General features: G+C 47.0%; 2 protein-coding genes across 5 annotated transcripts in view; one reads left to right on the forward strand and one right to left on the reverse strand.

Annotated features, from left to right (window-relative positions):
* The first annotated feature begins 1,545 nt into the window (after positions 1 to 1,545).
* Positions 1,546 to 17,680, forward strand: LOC129329403 (steroid 21-hydroxylase). Of its 2 annotated transcripts, XM_054978966.1 has the most exons (11): positions 1,546 to 1,771; positions 5,962 to 6,051; positions 8,318 to 8,472; positions 9,210 to 9,305; positions 9,453 to 9,554; positions 10,788 to 10,874; positions 11,713 to 11,916; positions 12,591 to 12,760; positions 14,496 to 14,599; positions 16,518 to 16,812; positions 16,897 to 17,680. In XM_054978966.1, the coding sequence occupies exons 1-10, from the start codon at positions 1,546 to 1,548 to the stop codon at positions 16,781 to 16,783; spliced, it is 1,500 nt and encodes a 499-aa protein (XP_054834941.1). In that variant the 3' UTR covers positions 16,784 to 16,812; positions 16,897 to 17,680. The 2 variants fall into 2 exon arrangements, with proteins under 2 accessions (XP_054834941.1, XP_054834940.1); XM_054978965.1 differs by having other exon boundaries at positions 16,518 to 17,680.
* A 231-nt stretch (positions 17,681 to 17,911) lies between these two features.
* TNXB (tenascin XB) overlaps positions 17,912 to 22,692 on the reverse strand; it is a 137,101-nt gene continuing 132,320 nt past the window's right edge. For all 3 annotated transcript variants that reach the window (XM_054978894.1, XM_054978895.1, XM_054978893.1), the window contains 2 exons: positions 21,755 to 21,918; positions 17,912 to 19,460 (listed from right to left, as the gene is read on the reverse strand). In XM_054978894.1, the coding sequence (XP_054834869.1) occupies positions 19,362 to 19,460; positions 21,755 to 21,918 (263 nt within the window). In that variant the 3' untranslated portion in view covers positions 17,912 to 19,361. The remainder of the gene's footprint in view (positions 19,461 to 21,754; positions 21,919 to 22,692) is intronic.

A 22,692-nucleotide genomic window follows, 5' to 3' on the forward strand; every position in this document is an offset into this window, starting at 1 on the left:
GCAGCTACAGTTGAGCTATGGGGAAGCTCAGATTAAAATCCCCAATCATTTGTGACTTTAGCTGGGGTGGTCTTGGGCCAAGTTTCAGCCTAACCTGCCTCATGGGGGTTGTGGTAACCTTGAAGACTAAGCTGGATACACATCTGGGAAATAGATCATAAATCTCCAATGGCTTCAAATTCTGGTTCATCTCATTCCAAATTCCCAATTTGTTTCCACATTTAAAGACTTTCATGATGCAGTTATTGGGGAAGTGCAGATATTTTTAAAAGCGTTGGTTTTGGTTATAGCTGCTACTTCCGTTCATTTTCCATTGGTTTCAGAGGCAAAAACAATTTTGTTGTGCTGTTAGACTGGGGAGATTTGGGTTCAAGTGCTCACTCAAGTGATGGGCAGGGAACTGAATGTCTCCCCTACTGTGTTTTTAAGGGTATCTGGTTTGTCTTTGTATGGAACAAGATGCTAGACTAAATGAACTGTTGTTCTGATCCTTCATTGCTGCTCTAGTGTATTTAGATTCTTATGTATTTGACTTTGATGATTGGTAAGCTTCAATGTCAGTTTCACACCTGAAATCTCCTGCCTCTTCCCTCTGACCTAGGGATCTCATTCCCTTGGTGGGCCTGGGGGATCCCCTGCTCCCAGCCTCTGACCCCTGCCACCTCTCACCTGGCCAGCAGGGGGGAAAAGCATGGGAAATGGGCCTGGAAGCCCTGCAGTGCGCTCCCACTAGAGCTAGTGTTTGGAGTCAACTTTTATCAAAACAATCCCACACGTGGTCCCTTGCTTCCACGTTGCACTGGGAATGATGCCATTCCCACTGTGCGTGCAAGGTAAGCCGTCCCGGCATGCTCCCCCAACCCCTCCCATCTCTCGTTTCAACCCCGGGGAACTGGCAACCCTATTTTGATCTCCATGCTCTTTATCAGTCTGCCAGTAACCAAGGGATCAAACGGCATTCATTTTGTCACTACTAATTAATTTTCATTACTGTAACAAATGTAATGATTTGTTTTAAAAATCATTTGAATGGCAATGGATATATTTTCTAGTGGTTAGCTGCGAATGCTGTGTGTTCGTCAAAGTGTGAATATTAGGCTTTTTATTATCTTTATGTTAAAAGCAAGAGATTTAAAAAGGAAAACAAAACCTTGAAATGATTCATGACCACAGTCACCTTCGGATGATGTCGTTAACCCCCTCTCCCGGTCTGGCATTTCCATGGTAACCAGAAGCTGGAGTCAAGGAGTGGTGGCAATATTTTAAAATGATAAACTTGTCACTGGGTCAAGGATGGTTTGCATTTTTTAAATCTGTGTTTCCACTTGTAGAAGGGGAGGTTTGTTTATGGAGAGCAACTCTACAAATGTGGAGGCTATGGTGGCTGTGAGGGGCTGGAGTTACAGGGGCTTGTGGGTGGGGCATTTGTGTGGAGGGGGGGCAAGGGACCCCAATCACTCTTTGCATCTCCCAAGGCCCCCACCTTGAATGTTTCTGGACTTATATCTTTGCAGAGGCGCCCCCCCACCTTGTGCCTGGTTAGCAATGTTCAGTGCTGTTCTTTTCTTCTTGGTGTTCTTAGCTGTGGCCCTGCTTGGCCGGCGGCATGCCAGACTTCTCCGGGGGAAGGCTTATGGGGATATGCCTGGCCCATGGGCCCTGCCCCTCATCGGAAACCTCTCTCACATGTTTCACCCTGACCTTCCTGTCCACTTCCTCAAGTTAACCGAGCTATACGGACCCATCTACCACCTTCGCTTTGGGAACAAAGGTGAGCTTGGGTGTGTATACGGATATGTGTGCGTCTTTGTGGTGTGAATGGATCTCTCTCTCATCCTGAGCCCCCAAGGAGTTCAGGGTGGCTTACTCAGGTCTCTCCCATTTTACGCTCACAACAATCCTCCGCGATAGATTAGGCTGCGGTTGAGTGGGAAGGTCAGCTACGGAGCTTCACGGGTGGCCAATGTGAACCCAGGTTTCCCCAATTCTAATTTAGCCCTTTAAGCCCAGCCCCACAAACCATTATGACACACTGGGTGAAGAGTGGGGAGAGTTGACTATTATGGGGGCTCTCTGATCTCGTCACACATGCAAGGGAACGAGGTGGTAGGATGCTAACATGGTAGAAGGGACTTACCTCATTTCAGATTGTGGGTGGAAGATCCTGTTATGAAATGTTAAATTTCCTGCAGGTAGAAAAAAGTGCCCCGTTTCCCTACTGTGTTCTGTACTCGCATGGAGGTTTTACAGCTAGAATCTGCCTCCTGCTACCTGAAGTCTTTTAAACCACTCTTTCTTCCTGCGTGTGTGAACCAAACCAGAGTGTGAACTTTTTCTCCTTGAGGGAGATTCCCGCTCCTGTCACAATGGCTTTTCTCCGAACTGTTTGTTTTCAAATTCCTGTTTTAGCGGCTGAACATGCAATATGTGCCGCTATGTTAAACAGAATCAGCAAGATGTATTGTCGAAGGCTTTCACAGCCGGAGAACGATGGTTGTTGTGGATTTTCTGGGCTATATAGCCGTGGTCTTGGCATTGTAGTTCCTGACGTTTCGCCAGCAGCTGTGACTGGCGTCTTCAGAGGTGTAGCACCAAAAGACAGAGATCTCTCAGTGTCACTGTGACACTGAGAGATCTCTGTCTTTTGGTGCTACACCTCTGAAGATGCCAGCCACAGCTGCTGGTGAAACGTCAGGAACTACAATGCCAAGACCACGGCAATACAGCCCGGAAAACCCACAACAACCAGAATCAGCAAGCCTAATGTTATTCAAAACAAAAAATTACACGTCTCCTCAGTGTGTATAACACTTTGTAGGGTTAATGGAAGACAAGCAGGTTCCCTGCACCAAGGAGCTTACCCTGAAAATTAACAATGGAGAAAACTGGGGTGGGAGGAAGAGACTTAAGCTGGATATCGTGAGGTGATTTCTAACACAATTTTTTCGTTTAACGGCCTCTATGTGTGGTTCCAGTTCAGCAAAAGGCTGTGGCCTGTATTGGAAGGAAAGGGTTTAACCCATCTCTATGTTTCTGCTAATTAAAACTGCCCCTTTTCCTGTATGAGCTGTTGGTAGCCCTGCAATGAGAAAAAGGCAAGCTCCCTTGTTGCTCAGAATTGGGAGGCCCTGGGCTAGCTATTTTTTCCTTTTTAAAAGCACACTGCAAAGATCTGTTTTAGTTTGACTCTGAGGGCAGGTAGGCTGTACTGCTCCCAAGATCAGACTTTGGGGTGGAAGTTTAGGATCCCTGCCGAAGGGGTCAAAAGGGACACTCCCCTCCCCCAAGCAGGCTACACTTGTGTTTAAAGTATGCATTATAGTCCTTGTTTCATGTGGGTATCTGTGATAGTCTGTAGTAACAAAACTATATCTGAGTCCAGTAGCACCTTAAAGACCCACAAGATTACTTTGAGAGTCAAAGCTGTTATCTGATGAACTTTGACTCATGAAAGCTTATGCCCTGGAAAATGTTGTTGATCCCTAAGGATTCCTAAGGGGTGTGTGCATAAGACAATTAAATCTGGATTCTAACTTTGCCAAACTGCACCAGCGTAGGCAAGGATGGAAAATCTAGTGTTAGATGTTTAAAGTTTGATTGCAGATGGGAAGAATGGAAAAGCTTAGGGACCGGAAGGGGGTGGGGAGAGGGAGGTGGAATCCTGAGAATTCCAGGGCTAGAGGGTGCAATGAAAACAGATAGACTTGTTTAAGGAAGCCGGAAGCTTCTGGGGCAGTAGTGACCGAGGGTGCGTGGGGGGGAAGGTCATGGGGTGTAGAAGTAATGAAAAACAAGGGCAGAAAGTTTTAGGGGGTAGTGCCTACTCTTGTTTATGGCAGTGGCAGCATATATGATGTCAACATCTGTTTAGGAAAGTCCTGAAGGGTTTTGAAGTGGATCTTATAGAGGGCAGAATCTGGAGAGGGGAGGGACCTCAGTGGGTTTTACTTCCAGAGCATCCACCCTCCAAAGCAGCCATTTTCTCTAGGGGAACTGATAATTCCAGATCTCCAGGCCCCATCTGGAGGTTGGCAACCCAAGGGCTCAACCAGAAGACCTCCCTGCTGTGCTCCCTGAAATCCTTTTACCTTCAGAGGCCTAGAAATGAGTGAGGGTCTTTTTCTCACCTGTGTGCAAAAAAATCCATGTCTTTCTGTCTAGTTAATTTTTTAGCCCACCCTTCCTTAAAGGTCAGAGCAGCATATATGGTTTCATCTTCCTCACTTTCCCCTCACAACTATCCTGTGAGGTAGGTTAGGCAGTGGGCGATTGGCCTAAGTTCATCCCCTGAATTTCTTGAAATTGCGTTTCCCTGGTCATAGTCCAACACTTTACTCATAACTCCACACTGACTCACTGGAAATACATAAATGTTCAAACGCTTGAGCTGTGGCTAGTGTGGACTTTTGATTCAGCTACTAGAGTGGAGTGTCCCAGACTCTGATAGTTGCGGTCAAGATCCTTTATTTTTCCTTAATTCATCACACTCGGCTCTGACATGCATTTAAAAAACAAACATTTGTCTGAGTGACCTGTCCTCCCACCTCTTGCGTTTTCCCCTGGGTTGCTTATCTTGGGTGTGCCTCCAGTGCTTCACTTTACTTGAATCTAAAGCAGTGGCCCATGCAATAGACAGGCTCCCTGCCTTTCCATATCTCTGTAAAGAGAAGAGTAAATCCTGGGGTATCGGCTGGAGATTTCCTCCCATTTCATAAGAGAGGAAGACCTACAACCCAGCCCAGATACAGGCCTCTCGATACAGCCTGAATCGCTCACTGCAGATGTGCACAGGGTTTTAAATTTGTAGGACTTGCTCACTGCAAATGGGCATAAGCTTGTTGCTCCCCAGTGATTAGCGCATGATTAGGGCATGACATTTTTAAACGGCCGCTTTAAAATGGCATCAGCTTGCATGGAGTCAGACCCGTGGATGCTATAATGTCTAATATGACCCTTACCGTTCTGCAATATTTGTTTTAATACTTTTAACCCCCACCATGTCTAACAAGAGGACCTAGGGCAGCGTATGGTTGATTTTGTCCCTGGAAAGTTTACAGGCAGGGCATAGAGTCCAAAGCCTCCCCGCACTGCAGTGGCATTCAGAGAGTAACTGATACTGGCATTTAGTCACTGTGGTTCACCCCCACTGATGGAGTTCTCCTCCGTGGATTTGTATAATCCCTCTTTTGCAGCTGACCAAACAAGTGGCCATAGTTGCATCCTGTGGCAGTGAATTCCACATGCCAATCTCTGTTTAAGTGAAGAAATACTTCCTTTTGTTCATCATGGACCTGCCAACAACTTCATTGGATGCCCCCTCCCCAGCTCTAGTATTATGAAAGAGGGAAGAAAAGCGCCCCTATCCGCTTTCTCTACCCCATGCAGAGCCGTATAAACATCTATCGTGGCTTCCCTTAGCTGTCATTTTTCCAGGCTGAAACGTTCCAGGCTTTCCTCATAGGGAAGGTGATCCAGCCTCTTTAATTGTCTTGGCTGCCTTCTTCCCACCCTTTTGCTATTTAAGATACGGTGACCCAAACTGCATACAGCACTCTCAATGACAGATTTATACCCAGGCAAGGCTGTTTAATTATTTTCGGCCCCTTTTCTAATAATCCCCAGCATGACGTTTGCTCTGTTTGTGACTGCTGTCCCCTGAAGTATCCGCTAGTCCCCCATGATCTCTTGGCCAGCTCAGACCTCATCGGTATATATTTCGAGTTAAGGATTTTTCGTCCCAGTTTTCATCACTTGACACTCACTCTGAGCTTGGCTTTCCCCTTGTTTTCAGTAATCCCGTATCTGAGCTGTATCACTTCGGACCATCTGTGAAGGGGCTGGGGTCGCATGAGAGAATACTCTTCTAAACAAAAAATCGTAATTCCAGCCACATAGACGACTGGCTGTGTAGTTTTAAAAGCTTGCAGTCCATTTCTTTCACCTTTCTTTCTTCCTGGCTAGATGTGGTAGTCCTGAACAGTTCGGATCTCATTCGGGAGGCGCTGACTCGGAAATGGACTGACTTCGCTGGGCGTCCTTACAGCTTTGTTGGTAATCTTGGCCTGGGGAGGCTGGGGAAGATTCTGGAAAATCAGAGAAACCATTTTATTTTACAGCCCCCTTCCCAGTGAAGGGGGCTTGTGTGGAAGATCTCTCAGGGACATTGTGACCTGAATTTTTTAGCGTGAGGAAGGAATGAAAGTGCCCTTTGGATGTGCAGCCTCAGGCGCCAAATCTGGTCCTCGTAAAAGACACAAACAACTGATAAGGGGCTGACAGGCACGGTCCTTTTATCAGCAAGAGTGAGAGGTGATGCATTTGGAAAAGCCACTCGATAAAAAGCGAACTGGGTGAAAAGTGAATGGAAGGTCTCAGTTGTGCAGTGTTATGAAAATAAAGCTGCCTTCTAGCTTGGTAGTGTCTAGTCTGGCTGGCAGCCACTCTGCCCGGTTCTAGGGAAGGGAAAACCTTCCTGCCGCCTTTGCCTGGGGGTTAAAACGGTTCTTTACACGGAAAGACAGCAGGAAAGACCTTTTCCTGCCAGTAGAGCTGCTGCCAGATGACAGACAGAACAGATGATGCTGAGCTGTGCTGGCCAGTTGTCTTCTGGCAGCCCAAAGAGCCCAGCTTAGCCTGAGCTTAAGAGGACTTGGAAGCTAAGCTGGGTTGGCCACAGTCCCTGCTTGGATGACCACCAGGGAAGATGGGCTTGCTATGCAGAGGGAAAGCAATGGCAAACCATATCTCCTTGTCTCTTGCCTGGAATGCCTTGTGGATGGGGGCCACCATAAGTGAGCTGTGACGTGGCAGCACGTTTGTCTTCATTAAGCATTTGATGGCTCAAAACAGCATACAGAATAAATGCAAAAATACCAAATGCACATACATTATGAACTTAGGGCTGCCAACCTCCAGGTGTGGCCTGAATATCTCCTGGAATTACAAATGCTCTGTAGATTACAGAGATCAGTTCCCCTGGAAAAAAAATGGCTGCTTTGGAGACTGGATTCTATAGCATTATACACTACGAGGCACATCTCCCCAAACCCTGCCGTTCCCAAGGCTCCACCCCCAAATCTCCAGGGATTTTCCAATCCAGAGTTGGCAATCCTAATTACAATGTTGCAACATCCAGCTCATTTCACTTCTGATGGCCACTGGTGGCAAGCCATAGGTCAAGGACATTTGCCTCTCACCTGACGCCTTTGGCCACATCCAGGCCAAATACTTGTAATAGTTGCCCAAACCTCATAAAACTGGCAAAGATGATTCCAGCCTCTCTCCCTTTCTGGGCCTTCCTCCTTTAATTGGAGATACTGTGGACTTATTACAACAGAGCACGTTCTGTACCACTGGACCATAGCCCCTTCCGAACCAGATGAACCCATTAAGATACTTAGACTGAGTCATACCATTGGTCCATTGTCTACTCTGAGTGTCAGCAGCTCTGTGAGGTCTCGGGCTGAGGTCTTTCACATCACCCATTATTTGATTCTTTTAATTGGAGACACCGGGGATTGAACCTGGGACCTCCTGCACGCGAAGCCGGTGCTCTGCCTTGGAGCCATGCCCCTTCCCGTGTAAGCGGTTAATCAGAAGGTTCAGAAAACAGCTTTCTAAACAAAAGTCTGCCTCTACAAATTTGTGCTGGGCGATTGAGTTCCATTTCTGGCATTCCCCACACCCTCCTGTTTGGTTCTTCCATCTTCCTTTATGGAAAACGTATATGCTTCTCCTAAATTGAAGACAGTATACACTTTCCAGTTTTATTTGCACGCTCAGAATTCATTAAACCTCATAACATTAGCTGAGCGGTTTTATTTTTCCTTGAACCATGGCAGTTCTTGCTGCCAGCTAACAAAAAGAAATGTTCCTGCTGGGTTGCTTGTAGACCGACCTAACGTCAAGATAAACTTTATTGGGGTTAAAGCTGGTGGAGGAAAGGCAGCCACCTCTTGCTCCACTAATCAGGGTTAAGAGTTGCCTTTTCTTTGCCGTACTCCTGCTTGCGGCAGCCTGCGTTGTTAAGTCTGCAATACACACTCCAAGCTGTCGTCAGTTGCTGTTTTTTCATGTAAAAGACATAAGAGGAGCTAGGCCCAGAAGATACGTTCTTTGGTTGCATCTGTTTAAGTGCTCTGCATCTTCCAAATATTTATCTTAAGCACAAAAGAATCTCAAGTTGTGTCTGCTGTTCCCACACCAGAACAACAGTCTGGCTACATGCATGCTGTTTGGAGAGGAGCTAGACAGCAACAGTTATGCTGCAGAAAAGATACTTTCCAATCTCCCTCTTTTGTTTTCTCTGCATTTGCAGCAAACCTTATTTCACTGGGAGGCAGGGACCTGTCCTTGGGGGACTACACGCCAGCCTGGCGGTTGCAAAGGAAACTGACTCACATGGCCTTTCAGCGCTGCCTGCGGGGAGACATGGAGCAGATTGTCAGGAACCAAGCTCAGCGTCTCTGCCAGGTTAGCCCCTTGATGGGGATTGCTTCTTGCGTCCGTGCGAGATCTCCTGTTCTTTTTCTTCCCACCAGCCCCAGCCAACATCCTGCACAAACCAAGCGCCTGCTCTAGAATCTTTACCGGGGCTTTTTTTCAGCTGGAACGCAGTGGAACGGAGTTCTGGAACCTCTTGAAAATGGTCACCTGGCTGGTGGCCCCGCCCCCTGATCGCCAGACAGAGGGGAGGCGCGGAGGGCAATCTCAACTCCCCTCTGTCTGGAGATCAGGGGGCGGGGCCACCAGCCAGGTGACCATTTTCTCTGAGGGCAACCCACTGAGTTCCACCACCTCTTTTCCCAGAAAAAAAGCCCTGATCTTTACCCAGAATCCTTTGCAATGAAGACAGGTTCCGTGGAGTATGCATGGCAGTTTGTGGACTGGCAATTTGATCCCTGGTTTGGAAGGCAATGATTCTAATGACAGACTATTCTTTCGCTATTTTATATAACCCCGAGCTGCTTGCTTGGTTGAGTGTGATGTTTTCTTTCAATTATATTTCAATTTTTAAACATTTTAATAATACAAGTGAACTTGCTATTTTTCTTTGGTGGGGTGTGAGGATACCATCAGAACTATGTGAAGAGGCTACAAACTGCATACATAGTTTTGATGGTATCCTCACACCCCACCAAAGTTATATTCCCCCAGGCCCCTTCTGCTGTATATTTTAAGAGTGATGTCTGTTCTTTGGTTCTCACCAGGTTTTCCGTGGTTACAGGGGGGAACCTGTGGATGTGGCCCGTGATTTTTCCTTGCACGCCTGTCAGGTCATCTCTGCCATGATGTTTGGGCCTTTGGTGAGTCACAGGAAGACCTGGCAAAGAGTGCATAATTTCTCTCTCGTCTTTCTCCCAAGCAGTCTCACAGTTCTGAGATGATCCTGCCATCTCCTGAACAGGGACTCCACCCTCCCTGGCCTGACTCTTCTCTTTCCTCTGCTGCAGGACAGTTCTGCCATTAAAGAAATTCATGACTGCACCATAGAGCTGGTAGAAAGATGGAGTGCTGTTTCCGTACAGGTTCTGGATTTTCTGCCCATCCTTCGGGTGAGGAGAGGTGCTGGGTTGATACCTTGACTGACTTTGCTTTGGATCAGTTTTATTTGCTCTGTTTTGGTTTTGTTGTTAAATCTGATGAAAGCAACCTTAGGGACAACCCCGCTGTCCAAAGGCTGAGCTAAGCTAGATCAAAGCAAAATACTTTCATTCGTGTACAGCTCAGCTAACTATCTTTGCGAAGTTCTGTTCTTCTGAGCCCACATCGCCGCACCGATCTGGCATGCAGGTAGCCCCCTGGAGATCTGAGCTTGCCAAACCAAAGCAAAGAGATTGTCTCCTGGAGATTTTGCTCAACTGGAACTGCTTAGAGAACTCCTGATTAAGGTCCGCCCATTCGGCTTAGGTTCAGCGAAGGCTAGTTAACTCTCAGTTTTGCTTCCCTGTCAGCAGGCGAAGGAGGCAGTGGCTGGATTATATTTCACAAGCAAGGCAGAACATGCAGGGGGCCACTCACGAGGAATCACAGCAGGGGGGGAAATTTGGAAATCCCGCCCCACCCTCCCAAGGTCTCCCCCTCCAGGGTTCTCTAAGCTCCCAGGGGCTTGAAGAGGTTGGCTTTCCTTCCTTCCTCCTATCCTTTAACTGAGTCTCCACATTCTGTGCCTCCCTCTGCCCCCAACAGACCAGTGATTTGTTTATCAGAGCAGTGTTTAACTTACGAAAATCGTATTTTTCTGCACATGTCTGGAGTCCCACCAAGAACCGAGAAGCCTGTGGGAGGCCTGGTTTTGTTGCTTTTGTGATCATAATGGGGGCTGAATGGACCCTGTTTCACTATTTTGAAGGAGTGATACTATTTCAATATATTGTTCAGCCATGGAGTGCAGAAGCACAACGCATCTTAAAGCATTAAAAAAAACCACCATGGTATTTTCTTGTATTTACAAAGAGTTGTGGGAACTTCCAGATCATGTGGTTAGGCCCAGATTCTTCTTGGAATTTTCACGAATTGCAGCACAGATCACCTGCTGTGATGTCACAGAATGTTTGAGCATCTGCGAAGGTCTGCCATAGAATGTTGACAAATAGTCCAGCTTGTGCAAGAAAACATGGCCAACAGGGGCCACCATGAGTCAGTCATGGGAGAGGATAAATGTGCTTGACTGGAAGGCACTTTGAAGAGCTGAAGGTGAGGAGAAAGGAATAACACAAACTTGTAATGGGGATACGCATCGGATGTTTAGTTTGAAACCAGTTACATTCTGAGCTCTGCCATTGTAGGTCTTCCCCAACGCTGCTTTACGGAAACTGCTTTCCTGTGTTGCAAAGCGAGATGCCTTTGTCCAGGACATGATGAAGAAACATGAGGTAAAAACTGAATGGATAGGGAAAAGGGCGGGAATTCCCACTCAAGCAATCTTTGGCAGGGGCTCTTGAGACTTAGAAGAAGGAGCGCGGCAGACCAGGACTTCAGTGGTCTCTATATGATGGTCAACGATTTCAACTAGCACTGCTAAATAACCTTATTGAATACTAACAATAGTCAAGGTGCTCCGCTAGAGAAAGAAGCCTCGTGCTTCTTGCCAAGGGCATGAAAATCTGTGTGAGAGCAGGCAAAATGGCGGCAAAGTCAGCCGTGTGTCAGCTAAAAATGTGGATGTGGTACAATTGAATTCGACGGCATCACCATGCTGGAGGCCCAGATCGCATTGAAATGGGAATTGGGGAGTCCTGGTTTCAAGGACGGGCTGGCCATTTAACTTACAGGGAAATTTCCCCGTGGGATACTGCCTCAGAAGGCCGCTGGCGGCCAGGAGCAAGCGGGGCCAAGCCCCAGCAGCTTTGCCAGTGCCTCAGGGGCTGCTTAGCTCAGACCCCTCCCCCACCAGCAGCGGCAGTTGCTGTCAGCTCACCAACTGTGTCCTCTGCCTTGCTTCCAGTTTGCGGGATGATACAGCGAATGCCTGTGGTCAGCCCTCCTGAGCTGAGCTGCCCTGCAGTGCTGGCTTGTAGCCTTGTAGCTTGTAGCTCAGCTTGACTTGCTCCAGGGCTGTTTCACTTCCCAGCCCACTCCTGCCTGGTTTCTTTGTGGCTGAAGGTTATTTCAAGCAGAAACTAGCAAGGGGGAGGGGCAGGCCTTTGGCTTCGGCGCTGCGCCACGGGTTTTGAAGTTCATTCTCATGCTCACCCACCTTCTCCCTCACAGGAGTCCCGCCATCCCACAGAAATGCGATACATGGTGGACCACATGCTGCAGATCCTACAAGAGCATGTTGCTGACAAGCGAAGGGATCTGGGCCTCTCGCCGGAGCACATCCATATGGCCATTGTTGACCTGTTCATCGGGGGAACAGAGACCACTGCTGCCTTGCTCACATGGACCGTGGCGTTCCTGCTACACCGGTCAGAGGTAGATTCTTTCTCTGATACCGCCCCGCCCCCTCATATCTTGTGGGAGACCACAAATTCCTTTTGATTTTTAAGATGCCATCAGGATCCAGAGGATACTTATTTTGTACATGTTTCAGGTGGGCAGCCGTGTTAGTAGAAGAACAGAGTTCTTCTTGCAGGAAATAAGCTTTTGTGAGTCAAAGCTCACTTTTTCAATTTCAAGAATGAAGATCTTTATATCTGGGTTAGAAGGTGGAAGGGGCGTTACCCAGAAGGGCCACTTGGAGTCAGAATGCAGAGGTACAAGGCATTGCTGCATTTCCCACTTATATCTCCTTGCTCTCACTAAGCGGATTATGTTGTGCATTGCTCCTCTGCTGATGGATTTTCATTCTCATTTGTATCCGGTGAAGTGAACGTTGAGTCATGAAAGCTTACACCTTGGGAAAGTATATTGGTATTTATGGTGACACTGGACTCAAATTGTACAAGTTTTATGTGTGTGACAACTTGAAACACGAAGGCATTCTCTAGTATACTCGGTAGGGACCAGAAGATGTTGCTTTTGTGGTGGTTGGTGAAGGAGTGTGTGCCAGGTGGTAGGGGTTTCAGGAGCTGATGTACATTTTGAGAGTTCTAGTCACCTTCTCCCCCCACCTTCATGTGCCCTACTTTCTCCCCCCTCCCCGCCAGATTCAAGATAGAATCCATCATGAGATAATGACAGTCATAGGTTTTGATCGTGACCCTACCTACAGTGACCGGGAGCATTTGCCATACCTGAGTGCCACCATCACAGAGTCCCTGCGCCTGCGTCCCTCGGCCCCTCTTGCTCTTCCCCATGTGGCCACCCGAGACACAAGGTATCAGGTTTCCTTTCTTTCCTATTCAACCCGAAAGCCCATTTTTTTTCTGCAGAGGGCATTCTGGAACTTTTGAGAGCTGAACTACAAGTGCAGTAAAATTTCATGTTAGAGTCCTTCATGAATGGTATCAAAGTCAGTGAATTCCTCATAACCAGCTAACAGGAGTTTCAAAGTGTCTACGTGCATTTTAACTGCTGATACTCTGTTAGCCTCCTACACACACACACTGAATAGGAATATTTTATTTTTAAGTTCAGAAATGTTTATTTGCTTATAATGAACTCGTCTATTCAAAAAAATCTACAGGCAGGATTTTTTTAAAAAAATCAGGATCTTTAAGCCAATAGTCTTCAAACTTTTGAAGGTTGGGATCCACCTTTAATCCCCCAGGGGGTAGTAGGTTTCCCAGGCCTTCTGCTATGGCATGAGGTTTCTTACTGAAAAGTTTCACTGCCCTCTACCACTCTGAGTGGTGGCAGAAGAAAAATAAATAAAAAGCCAGTGACATCACTGACGTCACTATGTCACTTTTGGGTAAAACCAGCAGGTGAAAAGGGTAGTTCTATGGATTACCAGAAACGCTGTGGTTTTACCATAGAGTTTCTGGTGATTCCTAGAGCTATGCTTTGTCACCTTCAGGTTGTACCTGGAAGTGATGTTTTGGCATTGCTGATGTCACATGTACCCTCCCCATGTCTCTGCCCCCATCCCTTCCACTGATTGCCAGGCTTGGCAACCCTAGGTGAGCATAAGACCCGCAGAATGGCAAGCACATGACAAGAAGTTGTGTGCTATCAGAGTGACATGACAGGAAGAGGAGGAGCCAGAGTTATTATGACCTCACTAGCATCAAGCCAGTACCATGGGAAGCAGATCATGAGACCCAGGGAAAGGAAACATGCACCTGAGCACTCAGTGATGTTCTGTAATGAAAAAGGAGTCCTCTCCACCACCGGGGACCTCTTTCTGTCCTGCATCTGCTGTCAGCAGGCATGCAAAGACAGTGAATGTTCTGTGCCCTTCCTCTCTATGCATGTGCACAAGCCCCACAAGCCACCCCCTCAGCTACTCTATGGGGTTCATCAGGTTGGATTTTGTGTAAAAGATCAGCACACACAATGAGGTGTGAATGTGTGTGCTTTTTGCCCCTCCTGTGACACACTGCTTGAAGTCCTCTGTCCTCTAAGACCAGAATTTCAGGGGCATTTCAGGCTGCCTCAGGGGAAGTCATACTCCCGTGCACAGAATTTAGACAGGCTCCCAACCATGACGCAGCAGGTGGGGCGCCCTGATCAGTGGGTTGAAGACCACTGCTTGAAGCATCATAAAGGTAATAATGATTTGGGAGAAATCTCCTCTGAGCCAAGGGGCAATGCTGGAGTACCCCCCCCACACACACACACACACAATTTGTGAGGGGCACCAAGCACCAGTGATGTAAACCCCACGGTTCTCCCACAGAAATGTTCCTATTCTAAAAACAAGATTTCATTTTTTCCGAACATAAGTTGCCATGCCACAATGTTTTTTAAAAAAGGGGAAAATACTTTTTTTTTCTTTTTTACATTCTTAGGTGGAGCAAATCATTGCTTTGAGTTGGGTCAGTACACATGATGGTCCCTCCTTAGCTGGAACCTTGAGCAGGGGGGAGAAGTGGCCCCAAACCCAAAGCCTCCAAGATGGTAGACCATTAATTCCTTCTCTCTTTTCTCTTTCCCATCTCCTTGCCAAGCCTGTCTGGTTTCCCCATCCCAAAGGGCACAACCATCATCCCCAATCTCTATGGGGCCCACCATGATGGAAGCAAGTGGGATTGCCCCCTGGAGTTCAGACCAGGTATTGTTGAAGTGTGTGAGAATTTGCTTTGATTGGGGCCAGAATCTGCTGAGGGTGGAAAATTGGACATCTTTGTCATCCTGAGAACATAAAGCCTGCCTAGCGGGGTCAGATCAAATATCTATCTCAGGTCTGCAAGCTTTCATAAATAAAAAGCCAAACTTTGTCAAAAATCAGAGCAAGAGGACAACAAAGAGCCAACTGAAAAATATAGTGACAGGATTCATAATCTATAGAGTTTCCACAACCCAAACATTGGTTGGTGCAAGTCCTTTATTAGGAAGTGACTCACACACATGACTTCTCACATTAAGTAATAAATAAAACACATGAGCACCTTTCGTACTTGAGCATAAATCTGCATATGGTTCTCACTTGAATTCTTGGCAACTCTTTACCTCTGTCATTTCCCTTTCTGCAAAATATCTCTAAGAAGCTCCATCAAAATCTTTGCCTGCCATTCCCGTCACATACTGGTTATTCGAACATCCCACCTATCCTTCCAACATACCTTAACAGATTTGAATTCCTTTTTAAAAGAGCAATACTCTAGAGTCCTAGACAGCACACCTCCTGATCTGCTCCTAAGGAATATTAATGTTTACATTGCTGCAAATTGTATTCTGTTTATTGTATATTTTAAAATGCTGTGATCAGCTCTGAGCCCGCTTGCGGACAGAGCAGAATAGAAATCAAATAAATAAATAAATAAACATAAGAAGAAGCCTTCCTTCATTAGATCACATCAAAAAATTGTCTACCCCAGCATCCTGTTTCCAATGGGAGCCAGGGAGATGTTTTTGGGAGACCCATAAGCAAGCCACAAACGGAACCATTATACTGCCGAGATTCCATTTTGTGATTGTGGCGAATAGCCATTGGTGGACTTCTTTTCCATGAATTTTGCCACATCCTCTTAGAGAGCCAGTTAAGCTAGTAGCCACCACAACTTCTTGCGGCAGTAAATTCCGTAAGTCATTTGGGCATTGTGAAAAGAAAATGCTTCTTTTTGTCTGTCCTAGAGCCAGAGGAGTTAGCCATGTTAGTCTGTAGTCTGTACTGTTTGTCCTGTATCTACTGCCCATCAATCTAATGGCCTAACCCTGATTTCTAGTATTATAGAAGGAGGGGAAAAGTCAGCCCCGTCCACGGTCTCCAGGAATAATTTTATAAACCTCTTTTGCTGTATCCATTCCCCCACCTCCACTCCAGTCACCTTTCCTCCCCTAAATTAAAAAGACTCCTGAGCTCAAGTTGCTGGCAAACGCTTGCTGTATTACCTCCCGTTCAGACAGGGCTGCGACCACCCTTGGCAACCAGCAGTGGGAGGGGGAGACAGAAGGCAGCAAGGGGGATTCCTACCTTTCTGGTAATGACATCATCACTTTGGAACTGCTCTGATATTCGGGCAAAATCTCGATGGTGTTTGCCCAAATATCAGAGCCTTACTGGACAACATGATGACATCACTTCTGGGTGTAAAAGTCATGTCACTGATGACATCACAGCGTTGCCCCAAACAGCTTGTCGTGAGACAGTCAGTCCCCGTTTCTTTCTCTGCCAGCCAGCTGAACAGCCATTGATGGCTGGGGCTGGGGGATCCCCCACCCCCCATGAGGGGCTGGCAACCTTACCTTTGGAAGTACACTGCATCTGAACATGGAGGTTCCATTTTGCTTGGACCTTATCCTGCAAGCATTTGATTTACCCTTTTAGAAAAAGCATCTTCAGAGACACAGAACTGAATGGGATGTACAGCTACCACTGTCTTTTGGGGGTGGGCGTGGAGGAGCTGCAGCAAAGAAACCGGAGCTGGCAGTGAGGACTTGTGAGAGGACCGAGTGAACCCAGAAGGGGGTTCTGGTTCCTGGACTTCTAGCTCCTGTTCTGACATGTCCAATCTCTTTCTCCTGCCCAGAGAGATTCCTGGAGAGCGATGACTCGTCTTCTTATGAGGCCCAGCGGAATCTGGTACCCTTCAGCTGTGGAGCACGGGGCTGCCTCGGGGAAGCCTTGGCGCGCATGGAGTCATTCCTCTTCCTCGCGCACATCTTGCGGGATTTCCGGATATTGCCCCCGCTGAGTGGAAGCCTCCCTGACCTCAGGGGACAGTTTGGGACTGTTGTGCACTGCAAGCCATTCACAGTTCGGCTGCTACCCCGAGGGGCTGACTCTGCAGCGTGAGGGCTCCCTGCCTTGGGGAAGACACAAAGGTTCTCTTTTCTACCCTTGATTTCATTTTCAGTGTTTAAAAGTGCAAATTATACACAATCCAACTCTGCCTCTTCCTCTCCTAGGGTTGCCAACTTCCAAGTAGGGCATGGAGATCTCCTGGAATTACAACTGATCTCCAGCCTAGAGATCCGTTCCCTTGGAAGAAATGGCAGCTTTGGAGGTCTCCAGGACACCGTACTCTACTGAGGACTCTTCCCCTTTCCCAAATATCCCCCTCCCCAAACTCAATCCCTAGGAATTTTCCAACCTGGAGTTGGCAACCCTGCCAATTAAGGAGTCAAAGGTCTTCTGAAGAAGAGGGTAAAAAACCAAACACTTTAATGGTAACAATGCCTGTACAAATAAAGAGATTAAATGATAACTTTACGGGCCCCTCTGTTTCTTTGTTCAAGATCAAGCTGCTTTGTGTGTGTGTGTTTATATAGGGTGTGGAAATGAGGAGGAGTGTTGTGAAGGAAGACAGAAGAGGAAGTGCTAGGTTATACGGCATTTGGACTGCTGGGAAAATGTGATGCACTGGAAGCCGTACTTACTTAGAGCCAGATTAGATGTTCACTTAAATAAATTTCTTTTTAGACATTCAGTTTTGGTTCACTCACCCAATTCAGGTCAGAGCAGCAAAATGGGGAAATAACTCCCCTCCCCCAAAGTGTTGTTTCAGTTTAGAAGATGGCTGGAGGGACAGGAGCCCCTCCTCTCCCCACAGTGGCCTTCTGAGCTCAAATAGTCTCTACTTTATTTTTTAATAGCCATTCCCTGCACATGTGGAGCGAGCAGCCGAGGTCCATCAAGGTTGAAAGTGTCTTAGTTTGTTGTGAAGTTTGAGAGTTTATAAACCTTTGATGAGTGAAATCTCAGCGGGGAGGAGCAGGATATTTCATGCTCCCCCAAGTTAATCAGGGCCCACCCCTTCCTCACCGGGCTCCGCCCATTTAGACTCAAGGCCTGCACCTCAGGAGAGGTGCAACATTATTCAGCAGCACTCAAAATACCAGTTGTTTCAGGCCAACACAGCTTGTGAGCCAAACACCCACTCAAAAAAAGAGAAAGAAACACAGCCAAATTGTTATTCCCCTCTCCATTTTTAAAATTTAATTTTTATTTTACACGGTTTCTCACAACGCTCTAAAAATAATTTTTCCCCAAGCGCTTCTTATATAGAAACTTTAACCCCACCTCTAAAAAGTAACACTGTACAGCCTGCCCCTCCCACCCACCTGCCCCGTGCAAAAATCCTGCCCCGCCTCATAACTGCCCCCTCCACCCAAAACACACACCCATCACCCCACAAGAAGAGACATCCTTTCCTGTAAACATTTCGCTCTCCCCGCACCTTGCTTGATATCAAGCATCTGGGGTTGCTCTTGGGAGGCCTGGCAATAACAAAGTTGCAGTTCAAACAGGGACATTTTTGTTCCCCCGAACCAAAGCAATCCCCACCCCTGATCACTACTGAGGGTCAGACAATGACTAGGTAGGCAGAGTAAAGGTGACTGATAGTATATTTAACCAGGGGGTTTTTTTCTGGGAAAAGAGGTGGTGGAACTCAGTGGGTTGCCCTCGGAGAAAATGGTCACATGGCTGGTGGCCCCGCCCTCTGATCTCCAGACGCGCAGAGGGCAATCTAAACTCCCCTCTGTCTGAAGATCAAGGGGCGGGGCCACCAGCCATGTGACCATTTTCAAGAGGTTCCGGAACTCCGTTCCACCGTGTTCCAGCTGAAAAAAACCCCGGTATTTAACTGTTGGACATGTTTGGAGCAAAAAAAATAAGACTGAGAAAATGAAAACTAAGGACACTGGCAACATTTTGGTTTCCATCCATTTTTTCCCTGGGGGTGGGGTGTGTGACTTTAGTTTCTATCTTGGAACAGAGCTAACTAGCTGAGCCCTATGGCTTCTCCCATATTGAGGCGGGAGGGGGGGAGGCTGATTTATTTGTGCGCAGATTTTCTTCAGAATTGATCTACATCTCTTAGTTTGGCGGGGTGTGTGGGGACCAAACTTCTTGATTGTGCACACATTCAATATTTTGCTCTTGTTGTCTCGCTTTCATTCATTCTTCCCTTTTAAAAATATATATATATATATATCACCTGATCCTCTGACTGGAAATTTCTATCTAGTTCTCTGCCAGGATTCATTCTGTCACATAGAATCTTGGATCCATTGAGTCAGAATCGATTGTGCTAACCAGGGCTGCCCAGTTATCTCACAACAACATTCAAATTCATCCCCTTAACTCTGCCCTTCAGCTATCGATTCCTCCAGATGCTTCAGGCCCCTGATATTCATGCCTGGTCAGTGGCAGAAAAAGAAATCTTGATACAAGGTGCTTTTGTAATATTTTGCCATTTCCTGTCTTTGTTGTGCTCTGGTCTTCTCAGGGTGGGGGAAATTAAGGCAAGATGTGAGGTATCCCAGCGGGGAGGGGTAGTTGCTAGATCTTCCTACTTGCTGCTTCCTCCTCTTGTGTTGTTTACCCCCTTCCCCCTGGGTCAGTCATTTTGGCAGCCTCGCTTCTTCGCTCACACCCGCCGCAAGGGTCGGAAGCTGTGGGGTCGTAGCTTCATCTCGGTGAAGGGGATGGAGAACTCGAACCCTTTCCAGTTAAACCAGTTGATGCCCTGGGAAAGGATTGTGGGAGAAAAAAATGTAAGAGGATTGTACACGAACATGAAACTACCTTTTACTGAGTCAGACCTTTGGATCATCCAGGCCAGGATTCTATGTTCTGATGAGTAGCAGTCCTCCAAGGTGGAGGAAGATCTTTTTCGATGCCTTTAATTTGGGGGCTTCGGCATGCAAATAAGGTGCTCTGCCACTCAGCCCCAGACTCTCCCCATAGGATACCCCTTTGGAATACTCACAGAACCACCCCCACCCTGCTCCAGTTACGGGTGCCCCTAGTCAACCTACACGATTAAGGCATCACCAGCAGAAAGCAAGTTCATCTGGAGTGTGGCACCTCGCGTTTGGATCACCCCCGTGCTTGAGGCTCTTGGCCACCTGCCTTGCTGTCCAGACCAAGTCATTTTTTGTTAGGTTTTACTTGAACGGTTCCATTTTTAAAAATCGTTTTGCAGTCAGCTTCTAGCCTGAGGACTGTTTTATGAATATTATTTTAAGGTGCTGACTGTTGTTTTAGGCGATTTGTATATCTTGGCAGGGTTTTATGGTTTGTTTGACATTCATGTTTACACTGTTTTTTTATGATTTGATTGTATTTTACTTTTTGAGATGTCTTGGGCAGGTCTCTGGAATGGTGGCATATGAAAGTTAAAAAATTCGAGTACATTTTCACCTCACCTTTCCTTCAAGGAATCCAGGGAAGCATGCGTGGTTTACTCTTCCTCGGTTTTGTCCTCACAACAGCCTTGTGGGGTAGGTTAGGCTGAGAGAGCACGACTGGCCTACAATCACCTAGCTCCATAGTAGAGTGAGGATTTGAACCCAGGTTTCCACATCCTGGTCTGATGTCCTAACCACTAACCTCTCTCACCTAATTTTATAATAAGAGTTTGAAAGCTTTTGTCCTAAGTCTGCCTTCCTTTGGCTGCAACAAACTAACAAGGCCACTTCTCTGGAACGGAAGACCGAGCAGGGTCTAGACAGAAGACATTTAGGTGCCGAAAGGACAATATCCAGTCACAATATCCTTGGGTAAATCAGGTCAGTTTGGGTAAAAAAAACCAAACAGTTTGGGTAAAAAGCAAACAGTGTAAACATGATCTGCCATTGACTTACATCATTTTCAGTGAAGAGGTCCTGGGCTGGGTCTCTGTTTTCTGTCTCCCGCTTCCTTAGAGAGAATTCTCCCTGCTTCTTCACGCCCCCCCCTCCCCTCGGTATAGCCCGTGTTTCTGTGTTCTGGGGCTGTATGTTTGATTACTGCAAAAAGATTTGGACTTCAGCCAGGACCTGTGGTAAACTAGTGTTTTTGAATGGCTGTGGATATATCCTCTGTCGGTGCTAATAGGTGGGAGAAGTGGCTGTCACAGGGTGTGGAACAACAGCGATTTGACTTTGGTATAGATTGAGAAATAAAGCCAGACTGGGAACAGTAAGATGATGGAAGGAGAAGCCCTTTGTGGGCTCTCTCTTTTCCCCTCTCTGAGGATCGTTTGTCAAGAAGGCTTGCCAACAACCTGGAGAAAATATGTCCGGTCCCTTCAATAGAGGCTTAATGGGATGTAATTTCCCTCCACGCTGCAAAAAGCTTCAGCTGCCCATTTCCATCCATTAAGCCTCTGTTAAAGGGACTGGGATTTTTTTCCAAGCTGACAGCAACCCTCCACGGAGAAGCTGACCTGCCACCCTGTAGGAGTGCCTCCTTGCCTCCACTTGTGCTCTGCTTGTATCTTTGTAAATTAAGCAAATACATTTCCAGCGCACTTTCAACCTAGGCCGTTTCCACACGGCTTACCTTATTCTGCAAAATAGCGAAATCTCGCGCGAAATCTCACGAGAAGACGCTGTTATCACACGAGAAGACGCTGTTATCACACGAGAAGACGCGATAACAGCATCCTCTCGCGAGATTTCGCGCGAGATTTCGCTGTTTTGCAGAATAAGGTAAGCCGTGTGGAAATGACCCTAGTTGCAACAAAACTCATTTTAGCGCCTCTCTTGGAACCCCTTAGAGATGCAGGGAGCACATAACAGTGTCTTCTAAATTCTTCAAGGCAAGAGGGTTGCTGCTGCTTCTTAAGCAGATATTGACTTGGTGCCTCCAAAAGCTGCAGGGCCAGCAGAAAAGTGGGAGTCCAGGATTTCCCCACCATTATATTCCTGGGCCAGGAAAAGCTTTTCCTATTGGATTCCTGCCTGTCATGCAACTGAAAAGCGCTCCAAAGTCTGCCCACTAAGGAAGGCTGGCAGGCTTTTCTCCCCCTTCTCCCCTCCCCCGTTTGGTGAGTACCTGGTGGTCACGGTTATTCGCGTAGAGCCCGTTGAGATTGGCGTAATGGCAGTTGTGGTACCACCATGCCCCACGGTAGGACACAGCACATGGAATGATGACCCGGTTGGGGTCCCGGTCACGAGTGGAGAAGACGCTGCCCGAGTGGTAGCTGAATGCATCACCTGTGGAAGTGAGAACCAGGGCATGAAATCTAGAACGGTTCTCCCCTCTGAGCCCACAACCCTATTCCAAAGATCTCCTTAACTTCTCCCCAGAAATCAGTGAAGTAAATTTGCACATTCAATAGAAAACAGTTGAAGCAAACACTGAAACCTTCTTCAGCCAAGCTGCTTGTGATATTCAAATACTACTGCTACTACTACTAATAATAATAATAACAGCAGTGTGCTTATATACTGCTCTTATGGATAAATTATTGCCCACTCAGAGGAGTGAACAAAGCTAGTTCCTCACTTTATTGTAGCAGAGTGGAGAGGCTTATCCAAAGCCACCTATTGAGCTCATGGCAGTAGTGGGAGTCGAACCAGCATGATGCTGATTCACAGCCCAACCACTTCACCACTATTCTACAGCAGCTCTCTTACATACTTAAAGCTCATCATTATTTACTTCATTTATACCGTACCTTAACTCCTCAGTGGGGACCCAAAGTGGCTCACACCCTCCTGCTCTCCTCCATTTTATCACACTGTGATCTCGGGGGATGCAAGGTTGAATAGTGGGGTATATTTGAATCGTAAGTGGATTCAAATGTGGCTTTACACTGGGCCATTTAAACCTCTACACTACTCCAGCCAACCACCAGTCTCCCACTTAGGGCTGCTCTATTCAGCAGGCCCCTATAACGGCAGTGTGTTCTGCAGGCAATAAGGTTCCACTTCACGCCATTCCAAAGCTTCACCCGCTGGTCAGTAAAGCGACAAGAGAGGGCCAGG

Source organism: Eublepharis macularius, chromosome 4, assembly GCF_028583425.1.
Source record: "Eublepharis macularius isolate TG4126 chromosome 4, MPM_Emac_v1.0, whole genome shotgun sequence".
Classification (NCBI taxonomy): domain Eukaryota; kingdom Metazoa; phylum Chordata; class Lepidosauria; order Squamata; family Eublepharidae; genus Eublepharis; species Eublepharis macularius.